The following is a 27,665-nucleotide window of genomic DNA, read 5'->3' on the forward strand; positions in this document are numbered from 1 at the left end:
AGGAAATAAGCCATTCTCAAAAACTGGGCCATCATTATGCAAGATTCAACAGTCTGAGAGATAGGTGTTCCAAACCCTCTTCTCCTTTGGAGGTGAGGCACTCACTTTGGATTAGCTTTCTAGCTCAGTTCCCCTGGAAACCTGATGAAGGTGTACCATCACCTGTGTGACCAGATGAGCTGGCTTCTGGTGCAATACCGTGGGTGGTTACCTTGTGTTCAAGCTGGGAATGCTGCAAGTGGTCGTCAACACAGGCGAGGAGTCACAGGCCAGCGTCCCCGAGCGCACTGTACCTCTTGTTCCCGAGGCCTGTCCCCGGTCAGGATCTGGGGATGTTATGCACGGGGGACTGTTACAAGACGGAGTGGTCCCTTATGGCTTAGAAGCCAGGGGGTCTCCTGCACCCGTATAGTCTGTGGGGACTACTGTGCAAATTTCCACACAATTGTGCCGAAGAGCATCCCTGGCACGGTGTCTTGCCTATCCCATGTCCTTCAGAGTCAACTGGTGTCACACATAGCCTACCCGAGTTTAAATGTGTAGTTGAACCCAATGCCAGGTGTGATGGGTGTTGAGCATGCACTTGGCAGTGTCTTCTGAGACAACACAATCCCACGTGAGCACTGAATGGGCACAGATATGGCTACCGAACAGGTGTGGGATTAGAACCAAGCAAACCTCTAAGAAATGGTTCAAGACCCTGAGCAGTATCACTGAGCTTTAGGGCGGAGAATAGCAAACATACACAGAAGAGTATTCATTCATTGAAGGATTGAACTTAACATTTTGACCAAACTTAGTTATTAGCAATTTTTAAATAAAGGCGTGAGGCATCATGGTAGAGGGGAGGACACTCGTGCAGGAGCTGGATCTGGTCTCAGTCCAGCTCTGCAGCCTGGGATAAGGTCCTTCCCTCTGAGCCATCAGTGTCCATATGGTAGAGAAGGTTAGGGGCAGTGGAGACGACGAACTGCACTTTCCATCATCCCCTGATGCTGCTTCTGACAAAACTACTCTGTTAACCCCAGAAAATAAAATGCTATAACCTTTGACTCCATAATTTCATTTTTGGTCATCCAGTCTCAGAAAAAAATCCTAAATACAAGAAAAAGTTCTACCTAAAAATGTAAACTGAATTATCTGTTTGAAGTTTTCAACTGTGTGCTTCACTGCTTGGATTAAAAATGGGTCAAAATTAAAAAAAAGAAAAAAATTTAAAACCACCCAAATGTCTATGAATCACAGTTTACTATAGGTTCACCCATTAGGCCACTACTATGAAACTAGTAAAATGATGTTAATGTAATAGTACTATATATAATAAGCAAATTCCACATTAAGTGAAGAAAGTAGGACAAAGATTATAAAGACAAAATTATTTCAATTATGTTTTCTTCGAAAACCTATGCATAAAGAAATGGAAGACACAGAAATGCTAAAGAGACTACGAGTGGAACTTAAAGTCCTTTTCCCCCCTTATTTTCTAAAGTTTCTCAAATGAACATGTCTCATAATGGAAAAAATACTTAACTTTCAGTTTCATTTCCAACATATTTGTTGCCCAGTATCACATTTCGGATTCTATCTTTTGCCCACATCCTCTCTAGGAATACTGTACTAAGATTAAGCTTAAAAATATCATGTCAACTCAGGATGATTACGTTATTCTGAAAATGTAAACCATTACACGAGAAACGATCTGGCTGAGAAAAAATTTAAATATCTTTATTTTATTTAATTAACAGACCTTAATACTACTCCTGAAATAGTGTATTTATATACACTTGTTGAATAATTAAGTTAAATTTGCTCTTATTTCCAACTTCTAAAGAGTTGTGTCTTTTCATATCACCGGGAATACCTAAAAATTCATATTTAGATTGTCATGGACTTAAACTAAGAAAATTAAGATCTGCACAAATCACTCCTGTCCTAGTATCATCAGGGACCTTTTGTTCCAATATACTTACCATAGTCAAGTTTGGGAACAAGCAACACTTACAATATCTCGAGATGTTTACAAACCTCAAATTCTAAAATATGGAAATTTAAAATTATGAAAGAAAAACTGACTCAAGAAACTTTGTGATCGTTCAGCTTTAACTTCTCGATTGTCTGCGTATCTGCATTCCTTCCAAAGGGATTTTACGTTTTTTCTACACACATAAGAAGTTCTCAGGACATGCTAGTTATACGTACAAGTAAATTAACTTTACAAATAGGTGAAAAGACCCACGTTAACTTCAGGAAGAATAACAAGAAAAAAGGTGCCATGCCACAGTTTTAACTTCACTTTTTTAATATCATGAAATACAAGTACAAAACATTGTACAAGTATACTTTTTACTACATGGAGATGGAATAATACATTTGTGGTTTTACCAGATTCTGGAACACCCACTACTAGCCACTGTATAAATACCTTTCCATGGGGATTTTCTATTATTTCTATGAGGCTTTATCATAAATAAAAAAAGCTCACAAATCTTTTCAACCGTTGCAGACTTGTATTTATCTTAATATTCCTGTTCAGCTGCTTTGGAGAACTGTTAAATACAAAATTGCCTTAGCCAAGAGTTAAGTGGGTAATTTTGTTATTTCATGTTGGCTGAAATCTCCCTTATGTTGGCATTGCAAAGACACTGAGCACTTATATAAGGTAAGAAAACAATGTTGTCTCCATAGCTCTCTTACTGTTTAGGAAGGCAAATTACCATTTCCTGAAAAGTACAGGATATTATAATAGATGTTACCGGCTAATCAGTAATTCATGAAACTCCAATTATGTAAGACAAATAATAGCAAGAGAGGAACACAAAGCCACACATATACTAAAGAAAAATAATTTTGCAAATATTCAAACTATTTTTCCTACTTCTAAACTGGTTTAAATACATCGAATAAAAAACAAACTGTGCTAAACTATGCAGAATTCAGCTTTCATAGCATAGCTCAGTTTTCAGCTAAGATTTTTCTTATGACAAACAAACAAAATGATGGAAGCATTTATTTTGTTGGAAATGCAAAAAAATAAAAATAAAAATACTGTTGATTCCATAAAATATTTGAAACTAATTTTGTTTTTATAAATAAATAAAATGGTGGTTACCTTTTTTGAAAGTTTTAATGATCATTCCTACTGTTAAAAATCAAATCAAGCTTTAAGGACAAACTTTGGGGTATTTAAAGTAACATGTTTGGAAAACTGAACCCCATTTTTCATTGCCAGCATTATGCTTTGTTCTTGGTGGACTCATCTTTGTTTCTTCTTTTTACATCCCAGTTATAAACCCTGGCCATATCTGTAAGAATTGTCAAAGAAAATGCAAATGCAGTTCTAAAGAGAACATAGGCAATGACTAAGCACTCACTCACACACTGAATCAAAGACAGAAATCACACACAAGAAATACTGGTGACAAACAGTGTTGTGAGCCATCTTGCCATAATATCGTTTGCTAAGAAATTACTGGAACAAAATTCCACCAAAACCAAGTCAAAGCCTCAAATCAACTGTTTAGCGTATCTAGTTAATGACTATATTATAATTAACAAATACGTCCTCGACACCGTCAAGTTTTAAAGATAGCCCCACCCACGAAATTTCAAAAACTGTTCAAACCATATCCTGATATGTAATATTTAAATTAGTACAATTTAATTATCAGTAATTTTATCTCTCACCTTCTCTTTGGTTTAACAGGACATTCACTCAAGTTATTAAGCATCTACATCTTTTCCTTTCCACAGGCGGCACCCTGCATTAGGCCCTCGCATGTCAATTATTTCTTTTATGGACCCCACCTTTGGTGCTTTATCCAAAAAGTCACTGTCATCCTCAAGGTCATCTAGGCTTTGTCCCATTTTATCTTCTAGAAACGGCACAGTCTTTTTCCTCTCTGGATGAAGTCTTCCCATTACCAGTCACATGCAAACCCCGCTCCAGGCTGCAATGCCTGCCATGTACTACATGCAGTGGAGAAGAGAGAAAGCATAGGTCCTACACTCGGAGAGCTCCCGGTCTGGCATGGAGAACAAACAAAGCACTATGTGAACCGCACTAAGTAAGCGTGGAGGGACAACAACACACCCTGAAGGGGTTAGAAAACGTCCAACAACGTTCTGATACTTGAGGTGAAATATGAAGGACAAAAAGGAGTAGCCCAAGGTAAATAGGAGATCACTTCAAGTAGGAGGAACAAAGTGGGGAAATGCAACGGGTATAGCACATTTGAGGGGGTGAGGATAATAACTGACTGGCGTGATTTGGAACCCGGGGTGCACTGGGGGAGGGCCAGGGCCAAAAGAGGTCAATGGCCTGAAAATAAGGACACTCTTCTCATTAAAGCATGCAAATAAGAATGCTTCCTCCTTTTGCTTCTTTTTAAAGAAAGGATACTGACTTCTGTAGTAGTAAATTGATCTCGAAGAAAGTCAAGGTCTTCCTCAAGAGAATCAAGATTCTTTGTGGCAGTCGATAAATTCTTTTCCAACAATGCCTGAGCTTCATCAATATCATATTCAAGCATTACATTAGCCTGAAGAGAGAAAGTCATGACAATTACTAAACATTTACACAGCACTGTGTAGAACAGAGCAGGGGGTGGGCAAACCTCACCCCTCGGGCAGAACCCAGCTGGCTGTCTTTTGTCCCCAGTTTTGTTGGAACCCAGCTTTTCTCCACTCACGCTTTCATGCCAGGGTGGCAGAGCTGAGTAGTTGTCACAGAGACCGAGTGGCCTGCAAAACCAAAAATATTGACTCTGGCGTTTTACAGAAGTCTATTGACCTTGGGTTAGAGAAAATATTTATATACGTTCTATCATTTACCCTTCATAACCACCCTGGTGAGGCAAGTTATCTTCATCTTTACAGTTAAGGAAACAGAGGGTCAGAGGCCAGGTTGCCTACGCTTACATAGCTAGTAAGTAAATGGAAAAATCAGGAGAAGACCCAATACGTTTAGATACCAAATCCTATCTTTCTAAACTGCCTAACACTTGAATCCACTGACATAGTTGTTTCTGAGCTTAAGCTACAATAATTTAGAAGTTTTTATGTATTACCTACATTTGATTTGATAAGGAAAACAGCTCTCCCTGTCCCCTCCCTACCTCCGACAGATGCCAGGATCGAAGGCCAGGTATTCTGAAGACCTGGTGATACTGTCCATACTTGGGGATGCACGCACTCTGGAGGTGGGGGCCATACCTTTCCCAGCTCTGAACAACTCCTCCCACCTGACTTACCACCGGGCATTTCCTAAACCACTTTACTCATCTGACAAATGAAATTTCAAAATTACTCAAGGGGTTGTTCTAAGGATTAGAGAGGCAGCATGAAAGTGTTTGGCACAAAGCTGGTGCTCCATAAATACTTAATGACTGAATAACCCAATCCATGATAATTAGAAAACTGTACACAAATTCAGCTGGGACAAAACAAATATTCAATGAAAAGTACATGTCTCTCCAATCCCAGAACCACAATCTCATTCTTCGGTGTCAAATGCTGTTGTTTCTTACTATGTTTTTTTCAGAAAATTTTTGTACTTTGGTTACTTTTAACAAGAAAAAATTGAATACATTTAAAAACACGTCATTCGTGTCAAAAAAAAATCCATCATTCATTTACAAAGTACCCTGTGCCAAGTATTTCTCCTTAGTTGATCGTTCATTAAACAAGCACACTTGAAGTCTAAGAGGCATCTCAAAACTGACATGCACAAACACGTCACCCAGCACCCAGCAAACCTGCTAGGCCTGTGCTATGCTCTGAGTGACAAATCATTTTCCTGTTGTCTTTTAACTTTGCTTATAATTTCTAACTTTTGTGGCCTAAGAAAACCATCTTTATTCCAAGGTTACAAGATAAGTCATCTAGGATTTGGCCTAAACTTGGATGGTTGAGTATTTCATGGAAGTATATGACCATTTGGAATTCACCCGGTGTGAGACGTCAGGTGGGCTCCAGCTGTAATTCTTAGAGAGCCCCCCTTCATCCCAGTCTAATTTATGGAATCTCCTTATCCCCTCTTGCTGATGGAATAGGGGTCGAGGGAAAGAGAAGCCAAGGAGGAATGACTCACCCTAGGATTTGAGCCACTGGGTGAATAGCTGTTCCACTTACAGATCAAAACTAAACAAGGATGGGAATTATGGTTGTAGAATTAAATGTATAAACTCTGAAAATGTTACAACTAACAAAAATCAGGAGGAGAAACTAAGAGACAGAGAAGTGAGTTTCTGTGTACTAATCTGTCCATATGCCTCTCAGGAGTGATGCTACAGGACAGCAGCAAGGGGAAACCCTCGCAGTGGGGATAGCTGAAAGCAGTACACTTGGCTTGCTACTTTGTATGGCAACTTGACCTATGGACATCTAGTTAGACAGTCAGGAATGGCTTGGCTGGTTGGTCAGGGGACTGAGAGGAATAAATAAGACAGGAAAAATCAAGGCAAGGTCTAGGAAATAATCTAAAATTGAAGTATATGGTTTAAAAAGTGGACTCCAACCTCAAGGTTTTTGTAATCATCTTTCCCCCGTAAGTTTAGAGAGACCTTTCTAAAACTTCTAAAGTCCTACTGGGAAGCAGCATTTATCTGAGGCTATTTTACTTCTATTTCTTTTCCTTCTGTTACATTTCAGAGGTGAAGCATTAGCTGGCGGGGAAGCAGGCCTTGGCCACTTTTGCTTTGACTGGGAGAGACTTGAGCGTGTTTTGGCCGGCAATCTTCACCTCCCCCTCTTCCGAATTTCAGTTGGTTTCTGATAGACCACCTGAACTCCACCCCTTCATTCCTTCTACAGTCAAAGGGAGATAAGCATTTGACACAGCTCAAACAATACTGTCGTGCACTAGTTTACAAATGTCAGCCCAGGAAGCTGTGGCTATTCCATTTACTTACCCCCAACCACAGACACACTTTATCAGTAGGAGGAACGGAAGCTTTGCAGTACAGGTTATCTGCCAGTAAGAACCTGGTCTCCAGTGAACTGGAGGATTCCTTAAAAAAAAAATGACAGTACTGTAAACAGGCGAGTTTAATGCCAAGATTGTAAAGGAGAACGCCCACAGTCGGACCTAAGCCATTTAAAGCAGGACCATCATGCAAACCAAGTGTAGCACTCAAAGAAACGAATGCTTGCAGCCAGATGGTGGGGCACGGAGGGCATGGATTCTGGCTCAACTACCTGCGCAACTTTGGCATATGGCACAACTGCTCTGTGCCGCAGGCTCCTCATATGGAAAATAAGGATAACAAATAGTCCCTACACCAGTGAAGGCTGCCACAATCAGTTTACACACACACACACACACACACACACACACACACACACACACACACTGCCTGGTAGAGTAAGCTCTCTTCATGAGGTAGCTATTATTTTTTCAGTGCTTCAGAAAGCCCACCAGTTTTCTGAAGTCTCTTATAAAGCTTACCACATAAAATAACGTACTGGAAATGCAGTTATTCTACCAGTCAAGTAATAAATCATATACAGAGGATGGTGCCAAAAAAATGTATACATGTTTTAAGGGGAAAAAAAACTGTATTAGAATTGTAATACTCAATATATACCAATAATGAAAGATGAATACAAGTCATGTGTACACATGTTTAAATGGCAACCCCAGTATATACACATATACATATTCTTTTAAATACAACATGCCTATGAAATTTAATTTTTATAGTCTGCTTTTATTTAGTGAGTATTGGCTCAAGACTCAGGTTCTCGAATCAAGTTCTGCCAATAATTAGCTATGTGACACTGGTCAAGTGTAACCTCTGTAACTATATCCTCAACTGTGAAATGAGAACCGGAAATATAATTTCTAAGATTCCTTCCAGCTCTGTACTTCCTGGACTCAATCCTTAGTCTGACAGAGAACAGTAACAATGACAAGACTTAGATGCTGCTACCTCAAAATAAGACACCTTCTTGTACCCACCATAATTTCAATTTGCACTGAAGTTTGCATATACTATATATAAATAAAATAATCCCAGAAGTGTGGCCCCTAGAATTAAACCTGATTTGGGGGGGGAGCCACAAAGCTACGTTCATCAGTCAAGTACACTGTCCATAACATCAGTGCATGTGCTGAAGAAGGCTGTATGGATCTTCCAGGAACCAGTCAACAAAGATGCACTTCTGCTGAAGTATCCTGTTCGCTCATATTTACAAACAAAAATACACTTACTTTTTTCTTCTGCATGTATTTTAGAATTTCTAAAGTCTGCTTAATTTCAGGAATCTGACCTTTGAGTCTGTGAATCAGAAAAAGATGAACTTGAACTTAGCATTTTACAGCAAGAATAATGAACACCAAGGTACAGTCTTACAAGCCGTGCATTTTCTATTGATATCTTCTTGAGGACTCCTTATAAATATAAAACATTTAAGATATTTTATATTTAAGGTATTTTGTACATTTTTATTAAAATATCTATGACATTTCAGATATTTCATATATAAATAAGTACTAAGACATTTAGATATGACAGCAAATATTTATGGAATGCCTACTGTGTACCACGCCCTGTTCTATGTCAAACACCCCATCAGTATTTAACATTTCTAGAGCAAACCATATTCCACAGAGGTGATTCAGAGGTTGTACATGTGATTAGAACTGCATATTTTAAAAGGACTAATTTTAAAATAACATGCATTCAAACATTATATTCCAAGTTTTGAAACCACCGGACACCACCACCTCTCTGCTCCTGGCGAGTACCCTTAGGACACAGACGCGAACACCACAGCCGGTGAAATGCCAGACAAGTGCAGCGACAGCTGCCCTGTGCTTGCGCTTGTCACACTGCAAGAAGTGTGCAGTGTCGCCTAAATGGGTACACAGCACATTATGATGCGATGCATTTTTGTGATTCTTTCGAGCTTTGGCTAATTTTTCATTAACTTTTACGTTGATAAATGCTATTTTATTTTCAAGTTGGATAAAAACTACTCTTAAAATTATAAATGGATCATTGGTTTGAACACAAGAAATTTAAGAAAATAATGATGGGAATGATCAGACTCAAAGGTAAGTTATATTATAGCTACTAGCAAAACTGCAAGCCCGGAAAAACTGGATACCTACACACACACAAAAAAATGAATATAGACACAGACCTAAACACTTCACGAAAATTAAGTCAAAATGAATCACAGACCTAAATGTAAAAACACAAAACTATAATGCTTCTAGCAGATAACACAGGAAAAAATCTAGATGACCTTGAGTGTGGTGATGACTTTTTACATAAACACCAAAGATACAATCCATGAAAGAAATACTGTTTTCCCGAAAATAAGACCTAGCCGGACAGTTAACTCTAATGCATCTTTTGAAGCAAAAATTACTGTCTTACAGTAATAAGGTCTTACAGTAATTTTTGCTCCAAAAGATGTAGTAGACCTGATTGTCCGGCTAGGTCTTATTTTCGGGGAAACAGGGTAATTGATATGCTGGACTTCACTAAAATTAAAAACTTCTGCTCTGCAAAAAACATTGTCAAGAGAATGAAAAGAGAAGGCACAGACTGAAAGGAAATCTTTGTAAAACACATATCTGGTAAAAGACTATTATCCAAAATATACAAAGAACTCTTAAAACAGAACGGTAAGAAAACAAACGACTTGATTGAAAAATGGGCGAAAAAGACCTTAACACATGTATCACCAAAGACACAGATGGAAAATAAGCATATGAAAAGATGCTCCACAGCATATGAATAAGGGAATTGCAAATGAAAACACCGAGATATCACCACACACCTATCAGGCTGGCCAAAACCTGGAACACCGATAACACCAAATGCTGGTGAGGATGTGGAGCAACAGGAACTCTCATCCATGGTTGGTGGGAATGCAGACTGGGGCAGCCACTCAGGAAGAGAGTTTGGTGGTTTCTTACAAAACTAAACACACTCTTACCATAAGATCTGGCAATCACACTCCTGGGTATTTACCCAAAGGGGCTGAAAACTTATATCCACACAAAAACCTCAACATGGACGTTTATAGCAGCTTTGTTCCTAATTGCCAAATTTGGAAGCAACCAAGATGTCCTTCAGGAGGTGAATGAATAAATAAACTGTGGTACATCCAACAATGTAATACAGTATTATCAGCACTGAAAACAAATGAATAATCAATCCATGAAAAGACATGGAGGAACCTTAAATGCATATCCCTAAGTGAAAGAAGCAAAAAGGTGACATACTATATGATTCCAACTACATGACATTCTGGAAAAGACAAAACTGGAGACAGGAAAAGGATCACTGGTTGTCAGAGGTTGTGGGGAATGAAAAGGCAGAGCACAGAGAATTCTAAGGGCAGTGAAACTACTGTGTGTGACACTATAATGGTGCATACATGACATCGTGCATTTGTCAAAACGCACAGACTGTACAACACAAGAGTGAACCCTAAAGTAAACCATGGACTTTAGTTAATGATAATATATGAATACTGGCTCATCAGTTGTAACCAACGAACCACTCTGGTGGGGAAGTTGATAATGGGGGGAGCTGTGCATATTTTGGGGAATGGCTACCTTCTGCTCAATTTTGGTATGAACCTAAAACTATTCTAAAAAATAAAGTCCATTACAAAATAATTTTTAAAAATCACTAGCAACTGATTCCCAACAGAAATTAACCTCACTGACAAGAAAATAAGAGATAGGGGTGGCCGAATGGCACAGTTGGTTAGAGCGCGAGCTCTCAACAACAAGGTTGCTGGTTCGATTCCCGCATGGGATGGTGGGTTGTGTCCCCTGCAACTAAAGATTGAAAACGACGACTGGACTTGGAGCTGAGCTGTGCCCTCCACAACCAGATTGAAGTACGACTTGGAGCTGATGAGCCTTGGAGAAACACAATGTTCCCCAATATTCTCCAATTAAAAAAAAAGAAGAAAATAAGAGATAAAAATATGCTGATGCTGAAAACACTCAAAGTCATTTAGTTTTCATTTAGTCATTTTTCTTTTCTTTTTTTTTTTGTCACTGAGGTTTAGCTCTTTTTTATGATGAGAAACTGCCCATGGTTTTAATGTCTTTTGAATGGAAAAATGTGCAAAACAGTTCTGGGGTCCCTGTCAAATCAATGTCATTTGTGAAAAAACAGATTAAAGATACAAAACAAAGCTGTGGTTCTTTCAGAATACATTTAACTAAATATTATTGGAGATTGGTATGTAAATAAAATGTAAATATTGATAATGAAAATGAATGTATTGCATCATATAAAGGAAGTCACAGCAGGTGTGAAGGTTAGCAGAAAAAACTTTATCATACACTGTGCTACTAACCTGGCAAGAAATGTTAGATGAGCCTGCTGCTAAAAAATATCATATCACTATCTGGTAATATAGTGCAGTGAATAATCTAGAAACACTCACTTAGCATGTGTTTTTTGACTTACTTTGAAGGCTAGTGTTCTGTGAACTCTTTACAATTCAATATGGATGTTGCACATCTGTCAGTTTTGCTTATTTTCCTATTATATATATATATATATATATATATATATATATATTCATATGGGTAAATGCTAGGAAGGTGTAAGACACATTCATTTTTATAAAATATCTGATATACATACAACATAAGAAGTATGTGCAGATCAAGATTTTTGGTCATGTAAATGGTTTCTATGTTTTGTAAGTATAAATATTACATGTAATATATAAATTATGAAGGATATTGATCAAGCAGCTGAAACCCCAGCCAGCCAACTTAGGAACCAGATGGCCAAGGCCACTGTGCATGTCCAAGCAATACAGCTCTCCCCACCTTTCTTCATCCCAAGAGATGGCAGCTCTCCTGAACTTTGTGTTCACAGTCCCTTTTTTAACTTAACAAATAGTTTCATCACATTTATGTGTATCCCTAAACAATATACTCTTTACTGGTTTCTTAGCTTAATACAGTCTAGTGCTATATGGACTGGTGTGGGGGGGGGGCGGTTGCTTCTTAAACTCAATTAGTTTCTGAGGATTTGCTCATTCATTTTCACTGCCGTGTAATCTTCAATTACGACTATAACACAACTTATCTGCTCTCTGTTAATGGACAACAGAAATCTCTCGGTCCTGGGGGTGGGCAGGGCAGTGAGAGGACAGTCAGTACCCTGTTTCCCCGAAAATAAGACCTAGCTGGACAATCAGCTCTAATGCGTCTTTTGGAGCAAAAATTAATATAAGATCTGGTCTTATATAAGACCCGGTCTTGTATTATAGTAAAATAAGACTGAGTCTTATACTAAGTTTTACTCCAAAAGACACATCAGAGCTGACTGTCCCACTAGGTCTTATTTTCGGGGAAACACGGTAGCTTAGAAGGGAAGTAGACCAAGTCTTCAAAAGGGAAATACCACTAAAGGAGAACTTTCTAGGTGTTTTTTTCTCCCTCTAAATTGCCCTGGGTGAATCACAATACCGATCCCATCACTGCTACAGGGTACAACAACAGAACTGGCCAGAGGCAGGGAGGTCAGGCTGAGGAGCTGAGAAGACATCACTGGCCGTCAGCAGTCTCCCCTCCCCACTCCCACACGCAGGGCTGATGACAGTGAAGGCTGCCAAGGGCAGAAGAACAGAAAGAATCCCCCACAGGCCAAGTGACTTGGTTGGGGAGAAGGAGCACTTGTCCAATGGCCATGCCCTACATTAGAACACCAGCAGCATTCTTCCTACCCCTCAAACCAAGAGGGACTTCAATTCTTCCCACCCCCACATACATTACTGGCCAAAGTGACTAATACCCTTCAGAGACTATGAGTTGACAGGGAAAATAAATGATAATCTGATAAACTCAACTATAATAAAATAAAGACAATAAACTCTATCAGATGAAATAAAATTAAATACTAAAGAGAAGATTATACAGTAAGTATTTAAAATACCTCAAAGAGAACAGATAGGATATTGGGATATGAAGAAGAAACAAGTACATATAAAAGAACCAACCAAAACTAGTAGGTATAAAAAAATGTAATGGTTGAAATAAACTCGTGGACAGCCATCTAATTGCCAAAAAGACAAGTTACCAAAGTCAGCAGGAGAGAGGAAATAATAAAAAGAAATAGAGGGAAAAACTGAAGTGAAGTGTCAACATCCACATTAACAGGAATTCTAGGACACACAAAAAAATTAACAGATGATAGGAAAAAACAATAAAATAAAAAATGACAACCGCAAAATTTCCAGTTAAAAATAAAAGGCATAAATCCATGTATCCAAGAGATCGCCACAAGAGAATTATGAAATACTAAAGAACTTTTACACAGCTGAAGGTAAAGTTAAATGACAAGATTCACAACATATGCAGAGAAAAAGGTTAGTACCCAAACTACATAGAGCCATCTGTTGCAGAACAACTCAACTATGCCCCAAAATAGTTTTTGTTGCATAGCTGATATCACAGAGGTAAGGGACATTCCAGAAAGAAAGAAGAGGGGGAAAAAAAAAACGAAAGGGGAAAAGGTGGATAGGGCTTTGATTTGAGCAGGATTCAGAATGTGGACCCTGAGAAACAATATACCTACCAAGAAAGGCTCCTGCTGGCTAACTGGGCTCAAACTTAAAAACAGAGCCTAGCAGCCTTTTCTAAACAGGGGGCCTCTCATTCACGAAAACTGCACATTGAACTGCCTGCCTGCCCTGTGCCCCTGCCACCTGAGCCAGCCCTTATAAAGGAGTTCCTGGAATCCTATTTTAACCAACAGGACTGAAGCTTTTCCTGTCCAATAGGAGGTCTTCAGCTAAATTCCCATCAGCATCTTCATGGAACAATCAGAGTGGTTCCATTCTGACCAATCACAACAGTGTTTTTTGGACCGAACTGTGAGGATCTGGAGTCCTCATTTGCATGAAGAAGGACCAACAGAAGCCCAGGGGTGGGGACTTCTGTCTATATAAAGTCAGTTACCCTCTGGTTGGGACAGCACACTTTCCCTTCCCACCAAACAAGGAAACAAGGCTGTGTTTCCCTGGATGGAGCTGAAACACCAAAGATGAAACACCAAAGATGTCTTGCTGGACCAGAGCGGAGAAGAGCAGGTGGAGCAGAGCTATCTACGTAGCCAGAGAAGGGCCTGGACCCAGGTCCACCTCGCTGCCATGCTGCTTCATGATTGAGCTGTAACACTACTGAGCTATTCTACAGCTGTGCTGTATCACAACTGAGCTGTTTGCCCTGAATAAAGTATCCTTCTTCACTGCACCCCAAATTGGGGCTTCCTGTTGGTGTTGAATGGACACCAACAACCATCAGTTGATAAGAACAAGGAAACCTTTGTCCTATGCCTATTAGTTATGAAATCTTGGGGGGATCTCAGTCAAGATGGCGCAGTAGGTAAACACTGTACTTGCCTCTTCTCACAACCACCTCAAAAGTACAAGGAAACTACAGAACAACCATCATTGAGAATCACCTGAAGTCTAGCCGAACTGAAGCCCTACCTGTAAGGACACACAGAAGAAGCCATCTCGAGGCTGGTAAGAGGGGGAGAGATGCGGAACAGGCTGGTCCCACACCCACCTGTGACTGTTAAAAATTAGGAGGGATATCTCAGCTGCAGAGGTGCTCCCCGCCCCCAGGAGGGAGGGGTCTCAGCCTCACACCAGGCTTCCCAGCCCAGGGTTCCAGTGCCGGGGAGAGAAGTCCACGTAACTTCTGGCTGTGAAAACCAGTGAAGATTGTGGCTCAGTGAGATGGAGGGTAGCTGGAGTCCCTCCCGCCTCCCAGACGCATATATCTGAGTCTCCATCAACTTGGTTAGCACTGTTCATTTGCCCTGATTCCCTGAGACTCAGCCGCACTCAACTTTCAGGCACACCGAAGCCGCTTCCAGTGGCTTTTCCATGCTAAATGCCTGCCTTAGCTCATGCTGCACTTTCCTAATATCGCTCAAAGGTTCACAAACCCCAAATAAGCAGCATCTCACCTCCATGTGCCCCGTACCTCTTGCTAAGCAGCCCTAAACCCAGCACCAGCAGCAGCCAGCCACGGTTCACCGCCTTTCAGCTTGGCCTCTCAAAGCACCTCCAAGCCCACTTTAGGTGGCAGTCATCTGTGGATTGCTTTGTGGCTCATGCCAGGTGGCCCTGGGCAGGACACTGGCTGCGGCTGAACTTGGCCTGCGGTGGGCCCCAGGGCTGGCACATCCGGTGGCTAGCTTCAGACTGAGCCAGTGCATCACCCAACCGCCTCCAAGGACAACACACCCAAAGAGCAGACTGGGCAGACACCAGAGCCCCGCTAAAGGGAATCCTGCTCTGTAGTGTCAGCCCCTGCACAACAGCTTCTGCACTATAGTCACAGCCAGTCCTCACAACCAGTCAGCCTGAGGGTCTTCAATATTCATTCTATTATGTTTTCAAATACCAAGTGCTAGTGAAGATGTGGAATAACTAGAACTCCCATACACTGCTGGTGGAAGTGTAATATGGTATAGATATCTTGTAGGATTTGGGAGTTTCTCATAAAATTGAACATACACTTAATCATACAGCAATTCCACCCCTTAGGAAACTTGCCCAGGAGAAATGAAAGCATATATCCACACAAAGACTTAAAAACAAATGTGGAAACAACCCCAATGTCCACTGACAGGCAAACAGATAAAAATGGTGGTACATCCACAGGAAACATAACTCAGCACTAAAAAAAAATAATTTACTGATACACACATCACAGATGACTCTTGAAAGCATTACACCAAGTGTAAGAAGCCTGACATAAAACAGTAGCTACTAAATGCTTCCAGTAATATAAAGTTCAAGAACAGACAAAACCAATTTATGGTGAAAATAGTCAGAACAGTGATTGTCTCTGAAAGTGGGAAGAGTTGGCTAGAAAGGGGTGGGAGACAACTTCCCTGGGTAATAGGAATGTTCTAAATACTGATCTGAGCAATGGTTACAGAAGTAGATATCTTTGTGAAAAGTCATCACACTGAACATTCAACATCTTATTTTATTGCACGTAAATGTCTCATTTTTTTTAAAGTTTAAGACATATAAGATTAATTTTTTTAAAAACTTGCAAATTTCTACACTTACCTCCTTTTCTTTTGAGCGAGGTTGAGTTCCATAAACTTATACTTCTGGTACTGTTCATCCAGCTTCTTTAGGACTACATCTGCTGTCTCATTCCCAGGCTGTTTCATGAAGGAATCTACATCTTCCTTTAGTATCAAAAATAATACATTTAAAACATTAGAATATCTACCTCTAATCTGATTTTTTACTTCTTTAGCTCAATTTATGAAACACAGAAGAAAAGAAAGCTCATGTTCCTTTTTCTTCAAAGGCTTGTTTTTAACTAAAAAAAGTTAGAGACCATTTCAGTGCATATACATTTTTTAGCTAATTTATTCTTCCTCCACCTTCCTCTTTTTTTTATTTATGTATAGAGAAAGAAAAATGACCTTGCCTTCTTTATGCCTCCCCCACGGTGCCTTAGTAGTAAAATATGAACATTACCAACAGTCAAACACATTGCCTAGTTAGGTAACCTAGCTACAAAATGATTCCACAGGTTGCGTGCCAAAATTATTGATTTTGTTACTTAAATTTTTAATTCAACAAGTTCTGCCATAGAAATCATGCTAAATGTGGTCCTTAGGTTCCTCAGGCAAGCCACAAATACCTCCTTAAGTATCAAGTGGTTGAAATAAAGTATAACTAAAAGGTAAACAGAGCAATCTTTTGTAACAGGAACAATAAGCAAAAGAAAATAAGTAAAACCCAGTAGCATTTTTAACCTGTATAGTACATGCTGATCCTTGAAGAAAAGCTAGTTAATTAGATAAGGAACTAGATGAAAATAGATGGAAACTTTAAGGAGAGTCTATACGAGACTTCCAGTTCTTTGAAGAACTTGAGACCTTCATTGTAAGTTAAAGTCAATTATCTTACGGTTTCTGGCATCTCTACATCATTATTCTTATTCATGCTTACTAACTGTAAAGGACTATTTTAGCCAAAAGAAGAAGAAAAAGGAAGAGAAACACAGCAAGAGCGTGAACTATGAAGCCATCAAACTAGAGACAGTAAAAGAAATTCAAAAGGTGAGGGAGCGGCAATGGCTGAACTTTGCATGTAAAATGGAGATACCATCTTCCTGGAGGTAGTAAAACTGCAAGAAAGGAAAATAAGTGCCAGTTTCTAGCACAGGGGGACATACTACTAGGAGCTTAGAGTGTAGCAAGGAGAATTAACTATAGTAGCATAGGTTGGAGGTTAAGAGCCAGGGCTGCCTGGTTTGAATCGTGGCTTCACCACATACTCAATGTGTTGAGTTGAGGGAAGTTATTTAACCTCTGTCTCAATTTCCTCATCTGTAAAATTAAAAAAATAAAAAGTGTATTTTCCTCACAGGGGATTAAATGAGTTAGCATTAAAATGCTTAGAATGTGTAAAATGCTTAGAAGAGTACACAACAGCTTGTAACTGATAATAAACATTAGCTATGTCTACAATACAACGTACTAAGGAAACGTGAAAGTGCCAAGAATTCCATTTGGGGTACTATCAGGAAGAACTACAGGGAGATTATATCTGAAATTAGGTGTTGAGAGATGAAGAGGTCAGCAAATGGAGAACGGGGAAAGGAATAATTCAAGCAGGAAAAGAAAACAAATTACTACACCACTGGGAATGCGAAAAGGGAGAGGTCTGACTCCTAACCAGTATGGTATACTGCCTTTCATCACAGAAGACAATATACAGTCGGCCCTCTACATTGGCGGGTTCGGAGTCCGTGGTTTCAACCAACTGCAGTTCAAAGATATTTGAAAAAAATGTTAACTTGTTGCTGACATGTACTACTTACTCCCTAAACAATGTAGTATAACAACTATTTACATAGCATTTATATCTTATTAGGTATTATATGTAATCTGGCGATGATTTTAGTATATGGGAAGATGTGCATGTGTGTAGGTTAATACAAATACTACGACATTTTATATATGGGACTTCAGCATCTGCAGATTTTGAATGAGGGTAGGAGGGTCCTGGAACCAATCCGCCATGGATACCGAGGGACCACTGTATATTAAGCATCAACTTGCAATACTGAAAGCACATTCTCTGTTTCTCATAGCAACTTTGTAAGTATTGTCATCGCTACTTCTGTTAAGGAACTGAGGCTCAAAGTAGTAAAACAATATGCTCAAGACTAAGCAGCAATTATTCTTTCTATAACACCATGATAGTCCCATTAGTTTGGGAACATAAAAATAATTACGTAAAATTTGGATGGCTTATCATATCATGTTGGCAGAAATTTTAAGGTCTAAAAAAAAAAATAACCCATAGAATTTTAGGGGAAAAGGGCACTTTAAGATAAGACTTTTTTTCTAAAGCCTTCAGATAAAGTTTGTCATCCTGAATTAGATTTTTGAAGCCAACTCTAGCTGAGCACCAGGATGAAGTATTTAAGGCACTATGGAAATACAATTTGACATCTAGTTATGGGTTTATACTATGTGTCAGGCACTGTGCTAGGACCAGGAGAAAATGACACTGAGCAACATGGTGACCTGCCTTTCCTCCCAGTAGCAGAGCAGGATGTGTACACAGAGGGGCTCTCCAGCCCCACAGATTGCCCAAGTTCAAATCCTGGATAACTCACTTACACCCTGTGTGGATCGGAGGAAGTTATTCGAGGGCTCTGTGCCTCAGCTTCATCATCTACAAAATGGGATAACATTACCTACCTCCTAGAGTTTTGTAAAAGCATTAGGAAAATGCCTGGCACTCAACAAATTTTATCTCATTTCCATTAGTTGAGAGAGAAATGTAAAGAAATAAATGGCACAGCTCAGGGAGGAAATACGAAATGACTGAAGAAAATAACTACAAAACTGAATCAGCAAATACAAATATGCAATATACAGTGTATATAAAAGTAGTTTAAGTAAAAGAAATGGGTCTTTTGAAGGAGATATGACTAAGACAAAGGCAGAGATAAGGCAATATAAGTACAAACCAAAAGGTCGGGAAAATTCCATTAAGATTTTATAGTAGCTCAGCCAGAACTGAGTGGGTAAAATCATTCCTCCAAGGCAAGAGACCACCGCATTCCTTCAACAGACTAGGCTTTATTTCCTATTCTCAGCCATCCAGGGCACAGACACAGGTACAAGACCTCATCTCCGGAGTGGAGGCAAGCACAGAATCACCAGCACACCTAGGCTGAGTCTCAAGCTTCTCACTGCCTCCCCTTTTCCAGGCAGCAGGGGATGAATCCTGGTGTCTAGTAAGCAGTTAGGGGGCGCTCCCTCAGACCGCCCCGCTCCCGAGTCCTCCCTCCCCAGGCCCTCTTCTGTTTTGGGGCCTTCTCGGACTGCGTTTCCCCTGGGGCAGGTCCCAGCACAGCACACAGCACAGTCTGTCCACGCACGAAGCGCGAGAGGGGACGGAGCGCTCTCTCGCCGAACCTTCAGCTCAACTCCTTCCCCCAACAGTGGAGGCCAGGGTGGGGACTGGGAAGGAAGGGGTCGCGGCCTAGCGTCAAGATGCCTAGGAACAGCGTATCTCTTACCACAAACACGGCTTCAGGAATCCCTAGGTGGTACCGCCGACCGTTTCCTGCAACCACTTCTCCTGAGCCACAAGCATCTTTAGCGGCCGCCATCTTGGGGAAGCAAGCGCACGACTAACCGCCTTTCCAGCCGCCAGCTGCCGCGGGTCCGTGATTGGCTCGCTCACACCCGCAGGCCCGCCCCTCCTTTGCGAGTCTGCGCATTCGTAGGCAAACAGGAAGTAGACGCTCCTTCTCCTCCCTCGCGCTGTCGCCCATCCTGTGGGTGCTGATTGGCTGCACGCAGGTGAGTGACAAGTTTGGAAGGGCTGCGGAGGAGAAGCTGGTTGTGCAGGAAGGACCAATACGGACTCCTGGAAAAAGGGACGCCTGGAAAAAGGGGTCCCGGGGATTTTGTGGGTGGGTAATTTACTTGCAGTCATTAAAGGAGATGGGACTCACATAGCCAAAGCTCTGTCTCCTCAAGGGAGGCTTGGCCATTCATTGCTTTTATACACTATTTGGTTAATTGCACGTTGATTTCTTCTTTGCAGTTGGCTACACCTATCCAGTTGAGTACCTGTCAAGCTCATCCTGTTTATGGCTGCATCTGCAAAATACTGTGCTATATTTCAACATTTAGCAAGAATAGCATTTAGTAAGAACCAGCCAGACCTTGAGAGACTTGTCCTATTGCTCCCTGAGGTTTCTCACTCCTCATTCTTGGGAGGATGGGGACAATGGGTCATACTTCTGTAACTGCTTCCTATTGAACATGGATGAAGTACATGTTTGAGTTAGAGGAGTGCAATTCTTTGGCTGCCTGACTTATGAAAGCCTTGGGGTCCCCTGGGTTCTGGAAGTCCTGAGAACAGGAGTGCATAAAGAGCACTACTCTCACAGGAGACATGCGCCATAACAGACAACTCAGAAGCAGGGGAAAATATTAAAAAACAAAACTATTAGTAGTGTCAACTGAAAAATAATATTGACTAGGTGTTTCGGCACCAAAAGGAATATATTTGGGGGAAAACAAAAGGTTGTAACCCAGTGCATGCAGACATGGCAAGCCACATGTACACTCTGGCCTGCCTGTAAAGATGGAAGGGTATTTATGGAAGAGAAAGGGGAGTTAAGGGAAGGGGAAGTTACTACCATATAAACATAGAGTTCTTCCTGTAGGCCTCTCGCTGTTAGAGTGTAAGAACTCCTCCCAAAAACCTTAGTTCTTCCCATAGACTCTATTGACTAATTATGTTCCCTTAAAGTTCCAGTTAGTCTTTACCAGTAATTATATAATGAAATACACTAGTAACTGTTAAAAACTCCAAATAAATGGAGAGAAATTAAAGAATGCCTGAATGAATAAATAAGTGGTTATGCTGTGGTTATGCTGTGTTCATGGTTTGGAAGTGCTGATATTGTTAAGATATCTGTATGTATATTTTCTCCAAATTTAACTGTAGATTCAATGTAGTCCCAGTCAGTGTTCTAGAGGACTTTTTTCCATAGAAATTGATCAGCTGATTGTAATATTTTCCTGGAATTCAAAGAGAACCTGAATACCTGAAACAATCTTGAAAAATATGAATAAATATGGAAGACTAATACTACCTTACTTTGAGGCCCAGAGAAAACTATGATAATCAAGACAGTGTGTTATTGGACTAAAGACAGACATTTGGATCAAAGGAACAAAATAAAGTAAAAAATAGACCCATAAATAGGTTGTCAATTGTGTGTGTGTGTGTGTGTGTGTGTGTGTGTGTGTTGTGTCTAGGGGGAAACAAATCTTTTATTGAAATTTTAACTTGTGAATTAATGCCATATGTTGGGATTCTTATTTAGTGAGATCAAAGTCATGCTTTTGATGATATGATTCCTCACAAAGAAGACCCTATTATCCACACATTTTATTTTTGCAGCTGCTTAAAAAAAATCTTCTCATTATTCATATTCATTTTACTTTTTATCTCCAGATGCAAGTTTTATTATTCAGCTAACTGTCCCAAACACCCCCAATTCACTGATGCCTTTTTTAATTTTATTTTTAATTATAGTTGATATATAATATTATATTGATTTCAGGTATACAACTTAGTGATTCAATGCTTATATAACTTATGAAGTGATCACCATAATAAGTCCAGTATTATCTAGTGTTATAAACAAATCTAGTATTATCTAGTATCATGTCACTGTACATAGTTATTATATTATTTACTATATTCCCTTATGTTGTACTTTACATCCCCATGTTATCAATTGAATTTTAAGAAACGTACCAAGGCAACCCAAGGGAAAAGGAATTTATTTTTCACAAATGTTGCAGGAACAACTAGGTAACTATATGGAAAAAGTAAATCTCTACCCTTACCTGTCACCAAACATAAAAATGTATTTTTAGGAGGATCACAGATCTAAACAAAAACTGAAATTACAGAGCTTCGAGAAGAGAAATGGAGGATATCTTCATGACATTGGGATAATCAAATATTTCTGAAGACACAAAAAGCACTAATCATAAAAGAAAAACTTGATAAATTGGAGTTCAAAATTAGAAAACACCTGCTCAGCAAATGATACCATTAAGAACATGAAAAGGCAAGCCACAGACTAGGAGAAATTATTTGTGTAATATATCTAACAGAATTAATATTCAGAATGTATAAAGAACTATAAATCAATCAAAAAAAGAAAAACATTAAAATGGACAAAACAGTTGGATATTTCACAAAAAAAAAAATATTGTAATGGCCAATAAGTATGTGAAAAGTTGCTTACTCATCAGAGAAATGTAATTAAACCACATGTGACATTACTACAAAGCCACTACAATGGCCAAAATTTACAATATTGACAGCAGTAATTGTTGGCCAGAATTTTGAGCACCTAGAATTCTCACACATTGCTGGTGGAATAAAGTGGTACAGTCATTTTTGGAAAATTTTTGGAAGTTTTAATTTTAGACAAACACATACTGTATGACCCACCCATTCTACTCCTAGATATTTACCTGAGAGATGTAGCGACAATCATCTACAAAAGACTTGTACAAGAATGTTAATAGACCTTGTATTTGTACATCAATTTAAAATTTAGTTTAAAAATGAGTATGAAGCAATATATTTTCAGGTAAACAAAAACTGAGTTTATCACCAGCATAACTACACTAAATGAAATTCTAAAAGGTGTACTTCAGGAAGAGGGAAAGGATTCCAAGGCAAGAAGGGATGGTAAACAAACAAACAAAAAACCTAAACACATGGCTAACTAAATCTAAACAAAAACTATTTCTATAAATACTAATACTTTTAATTTCAGAGGCTAATAGAATGGGGCAGAGCTAAAATGCTGGACCACCATAGTATATAAGTTGGGTAGGAATGCCCTTGTACTTTAAAAGTGTTCTAAGGTCCTTGTGTTATTTGGGAGGGGAGATTAAGATATTAACTTTAGTTTTTGATCATTTTGAAGGATAACTATTAAAACAAGAGAAATACAGTGCATCACCTCCAAAACACTGAATTGAAGAATCTCAAAAGTATTGATGTTTCACTGAATGTTTATTTTACTTGGAAGATGTGGGTGATTCAGTTCAGGCTGGGAAAGATCTTGGTTTTTTCACCTCTAAATTTCAATCTTTTTGCTTCGGTACTTCTACACAGATTGTGTCTGGGTAAAAGATAGACATATAAATTTTACATCATTTCTCCATATATTTCTTTGTGGCTATAAAATAAATTACAAATATTATTATACACAAAAGGCTTGGTCAGTCTACTTATTAGGAGGTCCGGCCTCCTAAGACAAACATTCAGGAACCAGGGGCCCCAATACACTGGCTGAAGACTGAAGGAAGAAATCTTACAAAGATTTTTAGAAAACAATACTCTTGAGGTAATGAACACGTGGATCATGGCACTCTCCCATATGCTTCAGCTATACTCATCCACGTTACCACTGCCTGTTTCCATTTCTATGCTCAAGCTGTTTTCTCTGCCTTTAATGCCAAACTTCTATCATCTAAACATCTACTGGGTGGAAATCTTTATCATTTCAGACTCTCTGCCCTGAAACCTTCCACTCCTCAATTAATCATTCCCTCCTTGAACCTTCCATGGTGCTTTGTGCTTTCCTATCTGTTTGTTTGGAATATCCTTTCCTTACTCCACTGAATGGTTATTTTTAAATCTTAGCATTCAACTTAAGTATCACTTCTCCGGGAAGTTGTCTCTGAAAACTCCAGGCTGAGTTACCCACCTCTCCAGCACTGGTCACAGTTGAGTTGGTTAAATCAATGGGGGGAAAAAAAGAATTGCTAAATAGCTACCAGAACCCAGTTGAGGTTTAACAAAACAAATTTGTAGAGAACCAGGTCTGCATAGATCTGTGTCTTTCTACAACGATGAGAATGTTAGAATTAGTTTTTCTTCTGTGACAAACAGTGCACAAAAGACATATATATTGTAAAACTCAGTTCTAACACTGATCCTGCCTCCAGTGGCTGCACATCTCTACCAAGGCCCCAAGGAGCAACAGCTCAAACATACCTTATTTCTTTCTAATGGACTGAGATAACTGCTGGTCCTTAAGCCTGGTTGGGCATAAATCATGTCCTGAGGCTCCATTAGGAAAGAAGGTATCACTGGAGTTGAATACTATGAATTCGAGTGGAAAAGAAAAGAAAAAGTGAACAATTAATTGGTAATAAATTGCTCTCTTAATGCAAGAGAACAAGTAGCTCCTCTAGAGTAAATTTTACCTTTAATGAATGTCAATTGAAAGGAATGTTATGTGCCAGATACATAAAAGAGAGAAAAAAATAGATCTGTGAAGTAGTTGCTAGTGAGAAAGTGTGAAGTGAGAAGACCTAAAGAATAGTTCTTGAAAAGCAAGGACTCTTTATGAGAAATAGAACTCCTACATCTCAAGGCCAATAATCCTCATGGGAAATAGAAGTTTATAGGTAGACATGGAACATGTTAAATATATAATGGTATGTATGTGTCTTCGATGAACTATTTTAGTACAAGTACGTGAGTTGATATGACCATTGAAAAGTGAAGGATGTATAGGAATTTTCCTGGTGAAAGGAGTGAGGGCAGGGCAGGCACACCAGGTCAAGGGGGTGGGTGAAGCTTTATTGAGGTATAATTGATAAATAAAATTGTATATATTTAAAATATACAATGTGATGATTTGATGTTTACAGGTTTTAAAATACAGAGGGTGCCAAAAAATGTATACACATTTTAAGAAAGAAAAAAAAACTATTAAAATTGTAATAATATATACTGATAACAAAAGATGACTACAAGTCACGTGTGACTTCTGCAATTACAAGAGGTGCTCAAAGTGGTTCCATCAGCATCCAGACACTTCTTATTACAGCAAACTACTGCTTGAACAATGTTGACCAAAGTTTCCACTTGTATACATCTTTTTGGCATCCCCGGTATATTCAGAAGATAAAAGGATATTTAATGAAGGACGGATACAAGAAGGTTGCACAGACCCATTAATATAGAACTGACCATCTGCTTCCCGTTTAAAGCTCTGAAATAGGTCCTCACTGACTCCTGGGCATGATTAACCAAGCCAACTTCTCTTTATCTATTGTGCTTCGCCCTCACAAGTTGAAGCAATATGGGATGTACTCAAGGACAACTGGCTATTAGAAACTGTTCATATGGCTCATATCTAAAGGCTAATGATTACTGTATTGACCTGCTAAGAGGTTTCTGGTGATGTGCTGCAGGACTGTTGTTCTTGGTGCTCCAGGTTACCTTTATCCAAATTATCAATGAAAATGTAGAGACGTGCTCATTGAGCATATGAATAACATATAATTGGAAGGGATAACTAATATAGTAAATAGAATCAGAAACCTTAATGTTCTAGACAGGCTAGAGATAGGGTCCCAAATGAAGAAGATGAAGTTTAACAAAGATTACTATTAGGTTTTGCACTTGGATCTTAAAAAATACCCATAGGCATGTTTTTTTATCCCTATGGAGGAAAAGTGAAAAAGAATTTTAGTTGATAGTAATGTTACATCTTAAGCTGAAGGTTAAGTTTTTCCGTCCTTTCTCCTGTCTTAACCCTATACCAGAAATTTAGAAGCAGCTCCCAGTTACCTTCAGTGTACAGGGCTGCCACCTCTGCAGGACTAAACAAAGAGCTTGAGTAAAGTGCTAAGACTTTTTGCTGTACAAACCAGTGCTGCTTAGAAATCGTCAAAATTACTCTTGCCCAGGATGGAGATACTGGTCCACTTCCATGATGCCATTAGATGTTGAACCCTGGAATAGCTCTGTGTGGTGTCTTGATTCCTTTTAGGGAACCCAGGTGTGTATGCCTCCTTCGATCCACCTGGGTCTGTGGTTACTCGCACCTGAGGAGTGGGATCCCCATTCCATAATCCAGCCAACACTGGGGCTACTTTGTATCTGGTTCCTGTTAGCTCTACTCACTAGGAAATGGGCTCTATTCTGTTCACTTGTTTGGAAAGAATCATGATATAACCTGGTTTTCATGGGGCCCCTCAGTTTTTACTCTGCAAGCCACACACTTTGCCTCAAGCACTGTTATACTGACGATAGATGCCCTTTGATTACTGATGACCAACCTGGAATCTACCACACTCCTTTTGGGATTTGGACCCTAATGGCCTATCCTTTCCTGTGGAGCATCTCAGCTCTACCTACCCTGTTTCCTTCTATTCTTATTAAGTCTGCTTTCTCCAGGCGTGGGTCCTCATTTACTTCTAGCATACAGTCACACCTAGCATCATGTAATACTCTAATCCTCTTTTGGAGATTAACTGGCAAAAAGCTGTCATAGAGGTTATACAGAGAAGTCCAAAAAGAGACTGAAGGGAGATGTGAGGCAGGAGGAAAACTAAGACCATGTGGTGTTCCCAAATCGAAGAGGGGAGAGTGCTTCAAGAAGCATTACGCTTCCCTCACTAGCCCTGCGTTTTCTACCTCCTTCGCAAGTTCCTCCTCATCTCTATGCCCACAATGACAGCTCATCCCGGGGCTAACTCCTTGGACCTGTGTGCCACTTTATACTTACCCCTCGGTGATCTCATCCACTCTCTCATCACACTCGTCAGGGTTTTTGTGCTGATCATTCCCTTTCCCTGGAATAATTTTCCACATAGCCTCTTTTCCCTCCTCTTTGAGTTTTCTGCTCAAGAATGAGTCACATTCTCAATAAAGGTCACTGACCAGCCTATTTAAACTGGAGACCCACCCCAATACTCTTAATACTTCTTCCCTGCTTTAATTTTCTTCACACTTTATTTATTTTATTTATTGGTTGTGGCCCCCACCCCCCACTAGAATGTATATCCCACAAGCCCATGGATGTTGGTTTCTTTTGATTATCGCTCTTTTGCCAGCTCTTAAAACATACCTGAAACATAGTAGTCGCTTAATGAGTATGTGCTGGCTGGCTGACAGGAAAAGAAGAGCCGACTAAGAGAAGGACAGAGAACTATCAAATTCTATCACATGAAGTAGGTTGAAAAGCGGACTGGGGAAACAACCTAAATGCCCATTAACAGAGGTGTGGGTTATTCCTGTCTTCCTTCAAGAAATATTTACCGAGTAGCCTCTGTGTCCAAGGTACTGTTCTCCGTAGTCTGCATGCAGTGGTGAACAAGATAAAGAGCCTACACTCAAGGGGCTGACATAGAAGTCGGGGGTCATAGACAGTAAACAAACACAAACATATATCAGGTGTTTGTTCATAAGTCCGATGGAGAGAATTAATGCTGGGTAAGGGAGGTTGGAAGTGCCTGGGTAATGCTGAGGTGCTATTTAGATGGGGTAGTCAAGAAAGGACTCATTCAATCAGATCCCTGAAGGAAATATGGTAGTGAGCAAAATGGGTATCTGGAAAGAGTGCTACAAGCACAGGGTGCAGTAAGTGCAAAGGCCCTGAGCTAGAAGGGTGCCAGGTATGCTCACAGAACAGCAAGGAAGCCCTACGCCTAGAATGAACTAAGAAAGGCAAGAGTGCCAGGAGATGAAGGCAGAGAAGTAGGCTTTTACTCTAGGAGAAACGGGGGGAAGTTGCAGCAGAGTGGCTTGATCTAAAA

At 39.7% G+C, this 27,665-nt stretch overlaps 2 protein-coding genes across 2 annotated transcripts in view; both read right to left on the reverse strand.

Annotated features, from left to right (window-relative positions):
* Nucleotides 1-2,142: 2,142 nt before the first annotated feature.
* On the reverse strand, nt 2,143-19,685 carry VBP1 (VHL binding protein 1). Its single transcript, XM_033118896.1, has 6 exons — nt 19,577-19,685; nt 16,087-16,211; nt 8,210-8,276; nt 6,909-7,007; nt 4,400-4,538; nt 2,143-3,302 (listed from the first exon to the last, which is right to left on the reverse strand). Exons 1-6 carry the CDS (start codon nt 19,667-19,669, stop codon nt 3,232-3,234), a joined length of 594 nt encoding a protein of 197 aa, XP_032974787.1. The 5' UTR covers nt 19,670-19,685; the 3' UTR covers nt 2,143-3,231.
* A 54-nt stretch (nt 19,686-19,739) lies between these two features.
* The window catches only part of LOC117025153 (phosphatidylinositol-binding clathrin assembly protein-like), a 48,011-nt gene continuing 40,085 nt past the window's right edge, over nt 19,740-27,665 (reverse strand). Inside the window, exons 10-11 of the mRNA XM_033110934.1 lie at nt 26,636-26,749; nt 19,740-19,929 (exon numbers count right to left, since the gene is read on the reverse strand). Coding sequence (XP_032966825.1) covers nt 19,740-19,929; nt 26,636-26,749 — 304 coding nt within the window. The remainder of the gene's footprint in view (nt 19,930-26,635; nt 26,750-27,665) is intronic.

The sequence above is a fragment of the Rhinolophus ferrumequinum genome, chromosome X (genome assembly GCF_004115265.2).
Source record: "Rhinolophus ferrumequinum isolate MPI-CBG mRhiFer1 chromosome X, mRhiFer1_v1.p, whole genome shotgun sequence".
In the NCBI taxonomy this organism is placed as follows: domain Eukaryota; kingdom Metazoa; phylum Chordata; class Mammalia; order Chiroptera; family Rhinolophidae; genus Rhinolophus; species Rhinolophus ferrumequinum.

What these genes read in the sequence shown, in the direction of transcription:
- VBP1 (XM_033118896.1), bottom strand. Translation starts at nt 19,669, where the DNA reads ATGGCGGCCGCTAAAGATGCTTGTGGCTCAGGAGAAGTGGTTGCAGGA. An exon ending in AATACATGCAGAAGAAAAAA is followed by an intron (nt 7,008 to 8,209) that starts GTAAGTGTATTT and finishes TTTTTTTTTAAG; the next exon opens with GAATCCTCCAGTTCACTGGA. An exon ending in AAGTGTGTCTGTGGTTGGGG is followed by an intron (nt 4,539 to 6,908) that starts GTAAGTAAATGG and finishes TTCTCTCTTCAG; the next exon opens with GCTAATGTAATGCTTGAATA.